General features: G+C 52.4%; 3 protein-coding genes across 3 annotated transcripts; all 3 read right to left on the bottom strand.

The window, feature by feature from the left end:
* Positions 1 to 338: 338 nt before the first annotated feature.
* Positions 339 to 4,344, bottom strand: ETH_00013620 (EGF-like domain-containing protein, putative; the record flags this gene model as incomplete). The annotated part of the gene is made up of 7 exons (XM_013378449.1): positions 339 to 568; positions 744 to 773; positions 1,000 to 1,151; positions 1,288 to 1,384; positions 1,527 to 3,032; positions 3,209 to 4,090; positions 4,236 to 4,344. The coding sequence occupies 7 exons, from the start codon at positions 4,342 to 4,344 to the stop codon at positions 339 to 341; spliced, it is 3,006 nt and encodes a 1,001-aa protein (XP_013233903.1).
* Positions 4,345 to 6,336: 1,992 nt separating this feature from the next.
* ETH_00013615 (uncharacterized protein) lies at positions 6,337 to 10,415 on the bottom strand (the record flags this gene model as incomplete). Its single annotated transcript, XM_013378448.1, has 8 exons — positions 6,337 to 6,900; positions 7,152 to 7,440; positions 7,581 to 8,214; positions 8,443 to 8,501; positions 8,790 to 9,090; positions 9,449 to 9,569; positions 9,683 to 9,970; positions 10,110 to 10,415. 8 exons carry the CDS (start codon positions 10,413 to 10,415, stop codon positions 6,337 to 6,339), a joined length of 2,562 nt encoding a protein of 853 aa, XP_013233902.1.
* A 1,071-nt stretch (positions 10,416 to 11,486) lies between these two features.
* ETH_00013610 (40S ribosomal protein S9, putative) lies at positions 11,487 to 12,664 on the bottom strand (the record flags this gene model as incomplete). Its single annotated transcript, XM_013378447.1, has 3 exons — positions 11,487 to 11,836; positions 11,940 to 12,093; positions 12,602 to 12,664. The coding sequence occupies 3 exons, from the start codon at positions 12,662 to 12,664 to the stop codon at positions 11,487 to 11,489; spliced, it is 567 nt and encodes a 188-aa protein (XP_013233901.1).
* Positions 12,665 to 15,858: the final 3,194 nt, after the last annotated feature.

Genomic DNA, 15,858 nt, shown 5'->3' with positions numbered 1-15,858 from the left:
ATCTCTCCATGGACTCCTAATGTGTTTAATGCAAAAAGGCACACTAGAGAGTAACACACGAACTCGACAGTAGCTTCAAAAAGACCGACAGAGCAGGCGCCGGGAGACGCTACGGTCGCAGTAGTCCTTTAAATGATGTGGTTGTCACCTGCACCCAGGAATACCTGACCGGCAGACCCGAAGACGGCAGCCAACCACTCTGCAGATTTGAATGAGTCGCTGTACAGAACGAACCTCGGCCCGAGCGCGCCCTTATATGGCTGATATACAGCTCGTAGAGTCAAACATGCTCCAACACAACAGAAAGGACCACCGGTCACAGTCGGTGAGAACAAGAGTCACAAATGTGCTGAGTGATAATCGTCATCTCTGCTGAAGCACAAACGCCACCCAAGCTTCAAAGGCGAGGCGGGGATCACTGTTGAGTCGCTGCATTTTCTTCTTCTCTCATTGCAGTCAGGCTCCCAATCACTGAAGGTGGCTCCATGGAGTTGTAAAAGCAGCGCCATTCCTATATGCTTGCTGCCTGTCTCCTTGCAGCCTAAAACGTCACCATCCTCTACATTCACTCATCTGCAGCAAGACGCAAAATGAAAAGAGAGGCAAATTCTCATGAACCTAAAGGGACAGGAACGACTAGCTAACTCTGCCTTCACTATCTAGTGACAAGCGCCCATCAGTCCAATTGCGGCTGCGTTAATTTGGCGCAAGGTGCTATGTTTAATGTCTCGTTCTATGCTTACCGTCCCAGTCTGCTTCCTGTGCAGTCTCGCCTAAACGCAAATGAGAAAATGTGGAGGGCAACACTAAATACGCCGGTAATGCTCACCAAAACACAGTGACTAGCCCTGCTACTAAGCGAAGCTGAGCTGCTAAGCGCGAAATGTCCCCACACGGTTCTCAACACCGCAAACTTAACAAATCTTATACGGTAAATCAAAACACTCCCTTCGACCATTATAGCATGAATAATGTGCAATCAAGCTAGTTCGCCCTTACCTTCTGCCTGCAGGTCCCCAGTGGCATCATCTGGAGTGTTTGCGTAATCTTCAAAGTCAACTGAAATGGCCGATTCTTGTCTGGTCGGCCGGTGTTTTCCACCAACAGCTTCACCCACTGAATTATCTAGAACTTCTCCCGAAGCTCCTGCCCTGAAGAAACCAAAAAAATAAGCATACACTACTTCCCATATATACTAGAAAACAAGATAGGGAACCAGGGTGTGCACTTTCGGGGCCAGCTAGTAAAATGATACATGATAATGAGCAACTCTTCTGAGCCTCGTACCCCATACTGTTTTTGTAGTACATCCCTCCAGCAGCTCCAAGTACTAAAAGGGCTGCGGCAACCCCTGCTATGGCGTACAATGCAGCATTGCTGCTTCCTGAATGCGCATAAACAAAATTTATATCCATGCCCCTCTAAAAGCCTGCTTATGCTTACAGCTACGAACCTCTCTGTTGCTCATTCTACTGTTGTTATCCTGAGAGGATGAACAGTTCCCTCCGTTTAAATGGACGACTGACCTTCTTCACGCGCAACGCAGCATGATTCGTCCTCTTCAGCTTGAAGGGCGTCTTTGACACACTGCTCTTGATTGTCTTCTGACTGGTCTTTGCAAGATTCTATCAGATGCTTGCAGCATGCTGAATAGCAGTCAACCTTGCATTCGCTCACGCTATCTCTAATCACGCTGCCCCCCACTGTGCACAGCTCACTACACTCTGGTGAAAGTTCGGTGCAATCCTCGCCCGTGTAGCCAGGTTTGCAGACGCAGCTTAGGGCTTCTTGGTCACAAGTAGCATTTCCAGAGCATATTGCCCCTTCAGTGCCGCAAGGCTGTGGAACAATGCACTGTGGTCCACCCCAGCCAGCAAGGCACGTGCACTTTCCTGTTGCGGGATCACATTTTCCATCGTTGCTGCACTCTACGCCAGAGCATAAGTCCACGCAGTTCGCCGCAGGGAATTCGGGAGTGCATTCGCAGGTGTTCGAGCTGTTGCAAACGCCGTTCGGAGCGTTGCAGTCGCTGTCACTCTCACAGCAGTTAGCTTCATGCGTCTCGCAGTTGGAGCCGCTATAACATTTGGGGCATTTGCAATGCCCACTAAGTTGATTGCAAGTGCCACCGTTCAAGCATGTGACCCCAGCACAGCCGCTATTGTCGCACTTGTCCCCGGTGATGGATGGGGCACACTGACAGCTGCTGAAGACGCACTTGCCTTGTGGCGAGTTGCAATCGTTATCTGTTTCACAACAACGAGGATTCTTAGTTTCACAATGATCTCCGGTGAAGCAAGCTGGGCACTTGCACTTGCCAGAAGGCATCTCGCACTGACCACCATTTTCGCAAGTTACTTGATCACACACGCTCGTTTCACAACGCAGACCCGAGAACCCTTCTGGACATTCACAAACGCCAGACGGCATCTTGCACGTGCCGGAATTTTGGCATTGAACGTCGTCACATGCTCCTTTTTCACACGCCGGCCCACTGTAGCCTGAATTACATTTGCACTTGTTGCTGACGCACGATCCTTTGCCGCCACAGTCTGCATTGGAAGCGCAACACCCTGCGACTCGCGTTTCGCAGTTTGAGCCAGAAAAACAAGCAGGGCACTTGCATGTTCCTCCGGGAAGCTCGCACGTGCCGCCGTTTTTACAGGGATTGGAAGAACAAGGCCCAGGAGTTATAGCGTCTGAAGGAGGATCCTTCGCAAGACTAGGATCAGCAGCGCTGAGCGCGGTAAAAGATATAGCCCCATCTACTTTGAAGAGGCAAGTTGGCACAGTGGAATACAGGTTACACGTTCCCTGTTGGGTGCTGGCGCTCTGAGGAATCCAGGAAGACCAGAAAATGGACGAACTGCCGCTGCCCCCAGCGCCAGACGGACTGTCGTCGCTGCTGGCCTCAAAAACGGCCTGTCCACATTCCCCAGCTGTTCCTGTGGATGTGGAAGCTGACGCGAGCTGAGTGCAGACCCCTCCAGAAATTGTGCCGAAAACCACATTCTTCAGTGGTTCTCTTGGAGCTGATTAGGAAACACATAACGCATGGAGATGAAACACAGCATCGAAATACCACAATCCGTGGGCGTCCTATACATTCAAAAAGTGGCAGAGCTAGTTTGCACTCCCCCCAACCCTATCACACTATACAAAGCGCTTTCGTCAGGAGAACTACTCGGATTCTGCGGCTGGAACTCACGGCAAGCTGTTTCGAAGTCCGGCCTTGTGAATGCCGTCACGTAGGTGTAATTGGATGATTCGACAGTCTTGTGGGCTTTTACACAGTACTTCGCCGTTGGGTCGTCTGTTGACTTGATAGTGCAAGAGTCGTTGATGTATGTCTGCGTGTGGTAACCTAGGATCAGGCACTCCGAAGTCGAGTGGTTGAAAGATGCAGGCAGACTCCTGTAGCAAGGCCGATTGGCATCCCAAGGCCAGCACATGCTGGTGCAGCGTGACAATTGCGAACAAAGAAAGGGATCAGTGATGATGCCGGGAGACTTCATAGGACGCGTCGTCTGTGGAGGGGAAAATGGAGGACACCCTACTCCGCTGCCGACGAAATCGTAACCTTTGTGCCCTCCTTGTCCGTGGAAGGCATACGGCTTATAGGCCAACGATCCTTCTTTCTGTGAGGTGTCAAGGAACACCAGGGGGTTTTCCAAAGTCACAAAACTGCAGGCGTTAGGGTCATATTCCGCATCCAGAAGCATGTCTTTATCATACACTGCTTGGTTAAAGGGGCATTTGACAAGGTACCCTGAATACATACTCCAGCCAGACTGGCCCATCGGCACTTCGGCTGTTCCCACAGAAGCAGTAGACGTGCATCCCTGAATTGAGAAAGGCATGGTGTTCCCATGAATTTCGTTTGTAAATCGCTCCACGCTGTCCACGGGGTTTCCTGATCGGTCTACAAAGGCAATATACTTGCCGTAGTTCGGACAGGCCCCCACAGCCATAAGGCGCTGTCCCAAGTAACGCTGAGTGTCAACCTGTGCATCACTCCGCGTGCAATAGCCCTTGCTTGACCGGTCCCACATTGTAGCATAGCCCACTTTGACGCCAGCAGTCTGGCTTCCTGGAACAAACAAAGAACTCCACATAGTGAGCGTGAAATGACTACAAAAGAACAGCATCTCTCGTGCAAGGGCAGTCTTGCCTAATCGTTTTCACGAGACTCTAATGAGACTTTAAGGCGCCAGGTCTTCCTTGCGGTAACTTACGTGGGAGCCATGTGTATGTCTTCCCTTTATATGTGCTGGTCTTGACAGATGAACCGGACTTCGCCCATTCGAGCTGGATGTGATTTGCAGGTATATTAAAACGGTTCATGTAATCATTGGCTGCAGAATTATCCTGCAGTGCTAAAGCAGAAGGTAGGATGAAGAGGGAAAAAATGAGGGGAAAAAATGAGGCCAGAAGGCCACATCGTATCGGTCCACACATTTTGAAATGGAGGCAGACAAATGCTGTTGTTGAAGGGACTTGAAATCACAGCAAGGGCAAACTCCATATAACACGCGTTGTGAAGGTTAAAAAAGGAAGACTTTGTGGACGCTAATACGGTGAGGGGTGAATTAATGTTCTTGCCAAGGCGGCCGTTGTGTGTTTGTCATCACAAGTGAGAGCCAGCGATCCTCCAAAATCGCTTGCAAAAAAAATAGTAGCCTTCAAATAATGCTGAGTCTTGGGCAGGGCCGTGTGTAGTCTAAATGCTGTTTCGGCGCGAGCAGACATGTGGTTGTGTTGGGTTCAAAAGCTCTCTGTGTGTCCGCGGAAACGTGTATCGCAGCGATACAGCAGGGCCTTCAAGTTGAACTGTTCTGAAGAGAGCTCCAACAGCGTGGGAAGTGTCACAGGAAAGAACACAGGGTTGGGAATAATGTAGGAATAAAATTACTTGAATCAGAGGAGTTTTATGCTGGGGAAGAGGAAGAACTTCGTCGAAGCGGACCGATGGAGACCGAGCCAGTCGCTTCAGTGAACGTTGCGCAGGTGAAAATGGCTCGCTTGCTGTCCAGAACAGAGCAAAAGAGCTCCAAAATGAGAAGAAAACCCTTTTAAAACGCAACTCGAATTGATGAAATTGTCGAAATACTCAACATTCCGCGGCTGCAACTGTAGCTAGCCGGCAGCTCGGGCGATCTCCGAGAAAAACGACAATATCTTTTGTTTAGGAAGATTGGAACAATGAATTCAATATATATATATATAACACAGGTGAAATTACGCATGCTCAGCTGAAAATCCTCTTTGTTTGCGGCAGTACAGGTCCAGCGCTAGCTTCGCCTGCACCCTGTGCATGCAACCAGACTGCCAATGAGCACAGAACCTCCTCAATTGAACACTTGCCGCTCCTTCTTCAGATATCATTTACATTTTTATTCTAGATAATCTGGTGAAGCAGGAACAGAGTGTGCAGAGGAGTCATTCAACCCCACATTGGCGTCTGGCTTCGAGGGTGAAATCGACGCTTTCGGTTTTGTCAAGACTCTGTCTTGCGAATTTCTAACAGACAAGTTACGTTGTCTGCACTAAATTTTTGACTCCATGGACAAGAAAACACAACAGAAAGCTGCAGGAAGTTACAGAAAGCTACAGAAAGCTGCGCAGTTTCTGCAGGTTCGAGATGTGTGACGGGATCGAAACATCCCCATTAACCATCCTGCATTCGCCGTACTCAGCTCAAATTGAATACGCGTAAGCCTCACGAAGAGTCATCAGTGGCTCTCTTACAACTCTTGCATTGAAGACCAGCCATGCGCCACGGCCTGCGCGGGCCGCCATAGGATGGCCGGGTCAGTGGTTCGGAACCCCAATCAGCTACAGATTTTCCCCAGTATAAGGCTGCATATGAACTCAAAATTTACTTGCCCGTGTGTTACTAGTTCGTTGCCCTGGTCCGCATATATCAATGATTAATACTACGGAGGGATGGACTAAGCCAACTCGGTAAACGTTTGGTTAGCTTTGCCTGGTGCGTTGCTTCAGTTTTCAGTGAAGCTAGGCTGCTCAACAGAGTCAAAATGCGCGCCTGTTACACTGCAAGGTGCCGAACCACAAGTCACGTTAGCCGGCCCAAATAGGTTCCTTTGAATACAGGAATGTGACAAATAGAATCTCAGGAAAGGGCGGTTCTCTAGAGCCAAAATAGTCTGCTTGGCACTTGAGGTGCCTTTCGCGCAGGAACACACTGCGCATGCATTTCAAGTAGAGAAGTACGCTATCGCGAATTGGGCGCTGACCCGAAGCAGCTACAAACAGCCACTGCTTCCCTCAACTTAGGCTTCCACCACTCAATCTGATTAAGTATTTTAATAAGTTTTACGCAGCATGCTGAGACACGGGCTGTGCATCACTGGGTGTACCAGAAGCCCCAAAGGCAAGGTCCCGCAGCTCCTCCTCAGCCTTCAGGACTGCGCGGCGCGTGTTGGGTGTACCTGCAGCAGCAAGCGCCCCTCCCTTTGGCTTCGACGGCGTCGCTGCTGCTGCTGCATCGGCAGCAGCAAGCGCAGCCGAGGCCGTCACGACGGAGCAGCGGCGGCGAGAAGACACGGGGGAAGCCGACTGGCTGCTAACTCGCCGCCGGGGGGCCTGGCGGACTGGCGAACGGCAGTGCTGCCTCAAGAGCTGCTGCTGCGTTGGTGTCTCAGCCGCTAATGGGGTGCGTGGAGACATTGCGGAGTGGCCCACAGGTGAGGGTTCCCTCGAAGCCATAGGGCTTGACGAGGCGCGGCCTCGGGGAGATCGCAGCGGCGACTGCTTCTCCTGCAGCTCCTTCAGGCTGTGCCGAAAGCCAAGACGCAGAGAGGCACCGTCCGGCAGGGCTGCATCCCCATTTGCTGCTGCGCTGCTGTTGGCCTCGGGGGGCAGGAAGGCGAAGAGGGACTGAGCGATCGCACGGAAAACCATTCGGAGGGAAGGACTACGCTCACGGAGTCTTTGTAGAAGTAAATAATGAGAATATATGCACTAAGTGCATTTCACAGCATGATGCAGGGGGTTAAGAATATTGTTGAGCCTAGGTTGCTTTGTGGACAGTTCAGGATATTCGAACGTGGCTATGTTCATGTCCACAAACACGCCAGAGCAGATTCACACGGCGCGCATGCATGCGCGCATGCATTGCTGCAGCTCACCATGTCTTCCGTGCGCTGTATTGTCAGCCTTTTGTGGATATTGCTTCTCAGGGCAACGGTTTCCTGTGGGCCTGTTGATGCTGCGAGTTGTTCCAGCCATCTATCTCTCTGGGTCTCTTCCTCTTTTCTCTGGTTTTCATCGTAACCCAAAAGCAGCAGCCGCTGCGCGCGTGTCAGTACACGGGAAGCAGGCTGCAGCAGCTGTTGCTGCAGCTGCAGCCACTGGTTCTGGCCCTCGAAAGGGAGCAAGGCCGCCAGCAGCAAACCCTGCACTGTCAAGGGCTGGTGCCTGCAAACAGCAAACAACAAAGTAGAGTCCATTGCATGCATCCATAGTTAAATGAGCTTAACTACTGCTGCCACTGCCGCACATCCACAACGGACACCTCCTGGCACCTCCTTGTGGCAATTCACATTCCTCCCCCTCACCATTTGGACAGTCTGAAGTGCGTGCTGCGAAATGCATGCAGCTGCTCCAGTAAAGCCTTGTCGTCTATATTATCTGCGTCAGTTTCACTTTGATTATGCTGCCCCCAAAGATTCTCCCAAATTGACTGCCCAGGCTCGAGATGTTCAAGGACGTGCAGCTGCTGTCGCCGTGCTGCCAGGTGAAACAGCACCATATCCTGCTGCTGTTGCTGCTGCTGCAGCGCCTCTCCTGCGGTGCTCTGGCGTCTCCTGCTGCTGCTGCGGCAGCGGGCGGCATCCATCGCCGAAGACATTGAGCTGCGTCTGCTGCTGCGAGGAGTCTTTTGAGTCGGCTCACCTGCAGCAGCGGCGGCCTTGGCAGCGGCTGCCACGGGTTCCTCTTCCCGCTGCAGCTGCTGCAGCACGAGTTGCTGTTGTATGCTCACATGCCGCAGGAGCTGCTGCTTCTTCGCTTGCTGGTGGAGCTGCGGGGCCAGGATCCTCTGTCGCAGCCACTTGCGATGCAGTTTCTGTCTCTCTTGCCAGTCTGTCTTTACGTAAACATAAGCTGTGCGGCCCTCAGATGAAACCCACATGTTGCTGCTTATCTGGTGTTTGATCTCCGCTCCTTTTAAATCGAACCGAGTTATCAAATCTGTAAATATGCCCGCAGCACAATGCACGTGCATGCGCGAACTGCACGTAAATTGCTGCTGCGTATTATGGTCCTGACTCAAGTGGTATTCACTCAAGTCAAACCACTTTACGGACAGTTGAAGAAAAACCTGCTCTAGTTCGTGTGCCTCTTTTTGCCTCTCTTGATTTGCATGCACTTTCCAATTTTACGATTAATTGAAGAGTTTCGCCATCACCATCGGCTTACCGTTCCTAAAGGATAGATAGAACCACCATGTTTCTGTCTGCATGAACATGTGGGTGATACTGCACAGGAAACAGCCGCAGCAGCAGTGCACCAATAAGCCACGTGGGCAGCCAAATCGCCACTAACAGATGAAAGAATTGACAACAAAAGTGAATAAATGTCTAGCATTTTGCTTTTGTTAGAAAAGATGCTGAAGGCCAGGTCATCTGCCACGAGAACAGAAGAAGAAAGAGTCTTAACGCAAGAACTGCAACGCGTCTACTGCTGCCACGCATGCAAGAACTGCAAAACTAACTTTGTTTAGCTGCTGCCACGCATGCAAGAACTACAAAGCTGAGTTTGTTTACTAGTTGATCAGTGGCCCCTCCATGGCGGCGTCGAATGAGTATGCGTGGGTCACCCCCTCTAGGTCGACAAACGCGGAAAGGTCATCGTGGGAAAAAGCCACAGCTCGCGCTGGCCTGGACTGAAACAACTCTTGCAGATGTTCCTTCGAAACTTGCTGCTTGTTCTCAGCAGCAGCAGCAGCAGCAGCAGCCTCACCACCAGACCCACTAATCTGCCGCAGACGATCTGAGGCTTCGCGCAGCAGCAGACACCGCTGCGTCTCCAGTGAAAGTCCAAAGGCCTGCGGGCACTTTTCTATGCCTGTGAAAAGCGCATGCAAAAGGCAGCTAAAGTCGCATTCACGTTCAGCTTTCACAGGTACTGTTCTGTGCCACGGAAGCAGTTTCGACAGGGCTCGAAAGCCATTTTAAGGCTCGAAAGTCATTCAGAGCTCTGCACCGTTTGGTCAAACAGTGAGCAGGACTTGTACTGCACGTTAGTAGTGTAAGTTTGGTGCATGCATGCGCAAACATCTGCTACAGCCCGCTGAATGAGGAAGCTACAGGAATATGGCTGAAGCGCAGCGCTGGTGCCTAGTGCTGTCGCTGCTCCACCCTCATCTCGGCAGCAATATTCGGCACTGACAGCAATAAAAACAAATTAGAAAGTAAGCTTTTACCGAGGCAGGCGAGCCAGTCGTGTTCGTAGGCGGCTATGGCGCTGGGGGCGCCCCGTCCACTGCCTAGATCGCAGAAGACGCTGAACTGATCGGCTCCATATTGCTTTGCATATGCCACCACCTGCACGTCAAAAAGGTGTACGTACACCTCAAGAATGTCGGGCGAAGCAGCCTGAAAAGCAGGAGTTTCCGATTGGTAACTGACAAGGGGTGGCCTCGAGGAATGCCCCCTACTTGTTTAATGAAGCTTTCTATCATTTCCCCGTACATTCCCGCAGTGGAAGTGGCAATTTGAGCTGTGTGGCCCCTGTACAGAAACGCTGTGGGCTTGGCTGTGTAGGCCGGATCCACTGCGTGGGCATCAGCAGCAAGAGCGCTGGCTGAGGCCAGCGCCGCCTCAGCGAGATCTCGAGCTGCTTTCTCAGACTCTTCAGCTGTTGGCTTTTCATCTTTAAATCCGAAGCCTGCATGCGGCGGAGTCGGCGGCCGGGCTTCAAAAGTAGGCGTGTGCTGCCGCCGCCTCTGAGTCGCACGACAAGAAAGCACACTGAGCCTTGAGAAAGCGCAGCAAAAGGCCAGCACCAACGGTGCACTAGTACTCTGTAGAAGTTTTTAAAGACAAGTGCAACGCAGCTTCGGGCTAAAGTCCATTGAGGCTCACTGCTGAGCCGCTCGGTGCACTGTGAGGGCTGTGCAGCATCTGCTGCTGCCCGGAAGCAACATAGGGCGCGGAGCAGCACGCAGCTGAGCGCCGCCGCCGCTGCACAGAGGCGGAGGTGGCATAGTTCTGCTTCCGCGGGGGGTCTGGCTGAGAAAGGGGAAATGAAATGCCCTCGTCATCTCCAGGCCTTGAGTCGTGAGTGGAGGCGTGAGTTGACAGCTCCCACACTGCCGCCGGCCCCTCAGCCTGCACAGACAGGCCTGCGTAGCCCACTGCAGCTGCAGTGTGCAGAGGGAAGGCGCTCATCTGGCCCCTAAGTGCAAACAACGCCAAGTTCTCGCTTGCGCGCACTTCCCTCAGGGCGCAGCGAGGCAGCCCGGGCGAATCACACCGGCATGGGGGAATAGTGCAGACAAAAGGGTCCAGCAGCAAATTAGCAGCAGGGAAACTCCGCTGAACACGAGTGCGCAGGACAAGAAGCCCCTGTCACCAAAGATCAGCCTTCATGGCCTGTGTCGGTGCCGCCCTTAAGTCGGGGCACCGTCTTCAGCACTTTGCCGGCAATTATTACTTTTAAATGTCAAGTAAATTCGGAAAGACGCAGCTTTCAGGGAAAATTACATTGAGATGGTCTAGACGCGGGGCTGGTTGTCCGGTTGTGTTCGGTGGGTTTCCGTCGGCCAGCCACCGGAGTTCCCTAGCTCGTTGCGGACTAGAGAAGTATCACGCCAGTTGAATTTCGAGAAAATGTATTAAAAGAAAACGGAGATGGCAATTAAGTGTGGAAGACAACGGAGTTGGACCGACAAGCCAAACAACGACGCTGGTGGCGCCCTGGCCTCGCCGCGCCTCACACTCGAGCGCTAATGCGCATGAGGTGCTACTAAACCGGAAAATAAAGAGCTTTAACGTAACATTTTATCACTTTAATCCTTTTTGGGCAGACTAGCCGGCGATTTCTCGGTCAGTTTCCCCGGCGACCCCGCCTAGCCCGGCGCGCCGGAGCCGAGACGCTGCGACCCAGCAACTGGGGTCCCCCGTGTCCAGCGATTTCACGTTCTAGACAAAAGTGCAGTGCGCCTCGGCCAAAAGAGGCATTTCTACGAGTCTCTGGCTGACTTTGCGAAATAAAGAGCAAGACAACGACTAGAATGACTAGGTTAAAGACTTTCGCGTCGTTTCAGCGTGGAAATGGGCCGACCCGCCGCCTCTGAACGGCGCTCTGCCAGTGGCAGCAGGCGCGGCTGGGTCGCCGTCCGCGCTGCTGCGCGTCAGCCGCCGAAGAAGGAAGCTGCTGCAGCAGCGAGTCCGGAGCTGACTGCGAACTCCGTGTTTGCTTCGCTGGTTTGGCGCTGAACTGCGAACTCCGCCCTCGCCTCACTCGTCGTCGCCGTCCTTGTCGTCGCCGCCCCTGAGCGACTTTCTCTTCACGCGGCCCGGCCGCCCGCCCCCGTACGGCGATGTCAGTGAAAACTCTATGTACTTTTCGGAGTCCACGCGAACCATGAAAGAAGGAATGTCCACGATTTGTTTGCCCACGCGGATGTGCCGCTGGCGAATCAAGCAGCGCGCGTGGTGGATCGACTTCGCCAGCCCCAACTTGAACACGCGCGTCTGCAGCCGCCGTTCCAGAAACTTCTGCACAGTCAGCCCCAGCACGTAGTCCAGTTTCTGTTCGCCCTCGCTGAGCAGCCCCAGCCGGACCATCCGGCGCAGCAGGGCCGTGCCTGCACGCACGCAGCGCGTCCGCAGCTCCAGGAGCCGCTCGCAGCAACCGGCGCCTCGCGATCTGCTGCAGCAGCAGCAGCAGCAGCAGCAGCAGCGACGCACCTTGGAAAATGCGGCGCGGGTCCTTTTCTTCAAGAGTCAGCAGCTCGCGGGCCGCTGAGCGGATCTTCGCGAGCGCATACTGCACCCTCCAGACTTCCCGCTTGTTCTTGAGGCCATACTCGCCCAGCAGCCGCAGCTCCTGGTCCAAGCGCTCCTGCGAAGCCACACACCTCGACAGCTGCCTTTTTTCATTTCTATTTACTTTTTCTTCATTTTTTCCTTATTTCCCACGCAAAAAGCACAAACACGCGCAACTTCCACCCAAAACGACGCAAACATCGACACAGCAGCCTCCCGGGCTGCGTACAGACACTGCAGAGCGCGCGCGCCGCAGGCGGCAAACAAGAAGCAGAAAGCCCCGGAGCTTCCTCTTCGTATTAAAGGACCAAATTCAACGAAAAACAGAATTTCAAAATGCAAAATGGGAAAATAAGCGGCAGCGGGAGCCCGAAGCCTCCCTTGCAGCGCCAACTGCGCGACTGCCGCGGCTGCTGCAGCCCTGGGGAGCCCTCGGGCCCCCCTGTCTCACGAAAACAGCTCAAGAAACCCATTAAGCAATTTTCAACAATTTGCAAATAAAGGGGAGGAGTCCCGTGGCGGATCCCCCCACAGCGCCGCCGCTGCTGCTGCTGCTGCTGCTGCGGGAAAGGAAGGAAGCGCACCTTTTCGAAAGGGCGCTTGGGGTTGCGAGCAGTCTTGCTCTGGTTTCTGTAGCTCTTCGGCATTTTGCAGAAAGTTCGAAGAAACGGCCACAGATGGCTCGAAAAGAGATGGCGGGGAAGCCCCCCGAAAGAGATCTGCGCAGCCAGCTTCCCCACGCGGGCTGCGCCGCCTGCGCATGCGCCCAAAGCCCCAGCACCAGCAGCAACAGCAGCAGCAGAAGCCCTGCTGCTGCGGCTCTCTCTCTCGAATTACATAATTCTATCTTTTTCTGCAGAAGTTGATTTCACTCGGCTTTCTGGGTGTGCTGCAGCGCCAGAGGTGCCGCGAGAGCTGCACTGAAGCCTCCGGGCCCCAGAAACTTCTATTTGAACAAACTTAGTGCAAAAAACATTTTAAATCTTTTTCAAATCCTTTAACTTCCTCGAAAGTTGCAGTCTTCTAGCGCATGAGCCAGTAGAGGCGAATATGCACGAGAACTGGGGCTTTCTGGGACACCCCGGAACCCCTCTTGAATTTTCTTGAATGTTTTTTCATTATTTCGAGTGTATGGACACCTTTTCGCGCAAAAATTGGACTTTTTTCTCCTCTAAAATGACACAAATGACACTCGGCAGTCCGCTGCCTTGGCTGCCGCCAGACTTGAATTCGCCGTGTTACATTCTCTAGGGTGTACGTACACCTGATTCCATACGCATGACTCTTCTGCATTCCCGCTGGCTCTGGCTGCAGCTCTTTCTTGGTATTTCCTCACAATTCATTTTATTTTACAATTTAATATTAAATGAATTATTTCAAAAACTTTTTTGTGGCTTTTTGTCGGCCCCCAGGGCCTCATTTGCTGCCACTTGCTGAGACATTCTGAAGGCAGTTCGGTCCAGAATTTATTCTTTTCTTTTTTCTCGTAAATGCTTTTCACAAACATCTGATTTATTCCTCTTGCTCTTTTTAATTCAATTATAATCCGCCTGAAGCTTTGCCACTAAATTTGGCTGCCACAGCAGCAGCAGCGGCAGCGCGGGAAAGCAGCAGCAGCGCAGCAGCAGCAGCAGCACGGGGTAGCAGCAGCAGCAGCAAATGAGTGTTGAGCAGGCTGCGGGGCCTCGTGAGCTGTCTGTACAGAAGAGCTGCTGCTGCTAGTGGGGACAGAATTATAAAAATCATAAAAGGACTTTTCCAACTTTAAAACAACATTAGAAGCAGCAGAAAATAAAAGTGAGCACAAAATAAAATAGAAGCAGCAGCAAATGCTACACGCAGCAGCAAATTATGCAAGCAGCAGCAAATTCTGCAAGCAGCAGCAAAATCCCAGGAAAGGCTAAAGACCTTTTTGTGGCACTTTGCCAGAAAAGCTTCACAGCTTTTCAAATTCCAGAAGTGTCAGTAAACTGACAAGTCAATGAACAGACACATTCTGCAGAATGATAAGCCCTTCTGCTGCTGCTGCTGCTGCTGCTGTCTTTGCCCTTGCGGAGTGACCCCGGAGTGCAGCAGCTGGGCTTCTTGGGCCTCGTGGACCAGTGGTCCACTCCGTTCATTTTTAATGGACTTTTGAAAATAAATTTAAGATAAAAAAGACCATTATGGCCTCCAAAGAGACCATTCTGGCTGCCCAGTGGTCTTTTCTTGTGGCCTCTGTGGTGGAGTTTCTAATTCTCATTAAAACTTCAAAACAATTAAAATGATAAAGCAAACCTGCAGCTTCGAGGGCCCTGAAAGCCAGCTGCTGCTGGCCTTCAGGTGTATCTACAGCCCCCGCAGGACGCAGCAAACCTCCCGACCAGATTTCTCTTCAAAGCTTTTTCAAAAGATTTACTTTTAGTTTTTTTGAAATGACTCAAAGCCCTGCTGCTTGAGACACTCTGTGGGAGCTGCAGCGACTTGCTGCAGCTAATTAAGCAGCGCAACTGGAGCAAACTAAGTCTTGTGCAATTGTACATATAAGAGGCCCACCATTGCTCCCCGGCAAGGGGTTCTGGCTGGACCCAAGAAGCCTTAAAGGAGTGACATAGCTCAAAAAAGCAAAATGAATCTCTTTTTCATCTTTTTGGACTATTTATCATCTTTATTCCCCGAAGTTGGATGGATTCCAGAGCCCACAAGCCCTCCGGGGCTCCGGGGGCGGCAGCGCCGCGGTTTTTCGCTGCAGCAGCTTTTTAGGTGAACTGCGTTTCGAATTTGCGCAAAATTTGAAGTGATGGGAACAAAGAAGTTCAGTGGCGAATGCCGCGGCGGGTGCTGTCTGCAGGTGTCTGTACACCTCAGACAGAGCAATGTTGGCGCGTGCTCTCGGCAGTCTGCAGAGAGTCTTCTTGTCTGTTCAAAAGCGATTTGTGTTTCCTGCTGAATTAAATGGCATTTGTTTCCAATTTTTGCTGCTGTTGCTGCAGTGGAGGAGCAGTCTGTCCACTTTGCTGCTGGTCGCCTCGGGCAGCCACGCCTCGCCTCTTCGCTTCTCGAGGCACTCCGTGCTTCCAAAATGCAGAACAATGAATTTTGAAAACATTCAAATATTCTCTGAAACGGATTAATGGCGCTTAAATTTGTGGTGTATGCGCAGTTTCAGGAGCCAAAGGCCTGCAGCCACGGCAGTGCCGATCGGCTTCCGTGCTCGGGGCTGTTCTCACTTTCGTTCTTGTTGCTTTTCGCCATTCAACTTGAGAAAAAGATCCTTTTAATGCTTCATAAAGCTGTTTTTGACAATAGAACTTCAGAAACTCTTTGAATTCTCTCCCGAGCTCCAGCTTTCCCTCGCATGTCTGCTGCTCCCAGTGCGTCTTCAGTTCTTCTTTTCCCTCCGCAGCCCCAGAGAAGCTCCAGAGCCACTGGACTGCTTCTTTGTCTCGGAGGTGACCAGTGGACCACTCGAAGGGCTCGGGGGGACCGCAGCTGCTGCGGCCAGCGCTGCGGCTTCCGCTGCTGCTGCTGCTGCTGCTGCAGCGCCTTCTCCGCCTGCTGCCACTTGCTGCGGATTTCTTTGCTTCCAGTTGATGTGCATTTCCCACCTGTCTTCTGGCGAGCAGCAGCAGCAGCTGTAGCAGCTGCAGCAGCCCCTGCAGCAGCAGCACCCGCAGCCGCAGCAGAGGTCAAGGAAGGATGAGTTGATCCGCCCTCGCTGCTGCTGCTGCTGCTGCTGCTGCAGTTCTTCCCCCCGGGCACTTCATGGGGCCTGGGGGGCCCCCATTTGCTGCAAATGAGCGCAGCGAGGCCCGAGCCCGCGGACTTGGAGAGCAGCAGCAGCAGCAGCAGCAGCAGCAGC

This window comes from Eimeria tenella, genomic scaffold, assembly GCF_000499545.2.
Source record: "Eimeria tenella Houghton genomic scaffold, Eth_scaff87, whole genome shotgun sequence".
Lineage (NCBI taxonomy): Eukaryota > Apicomplexa > Conoidasida > Eucoccidiorida > Eimeriidae > Eimeria > Eimeria tenella.
This window is presented reverse-complemented; position numbering and strand designations above follow the sequence as displayed.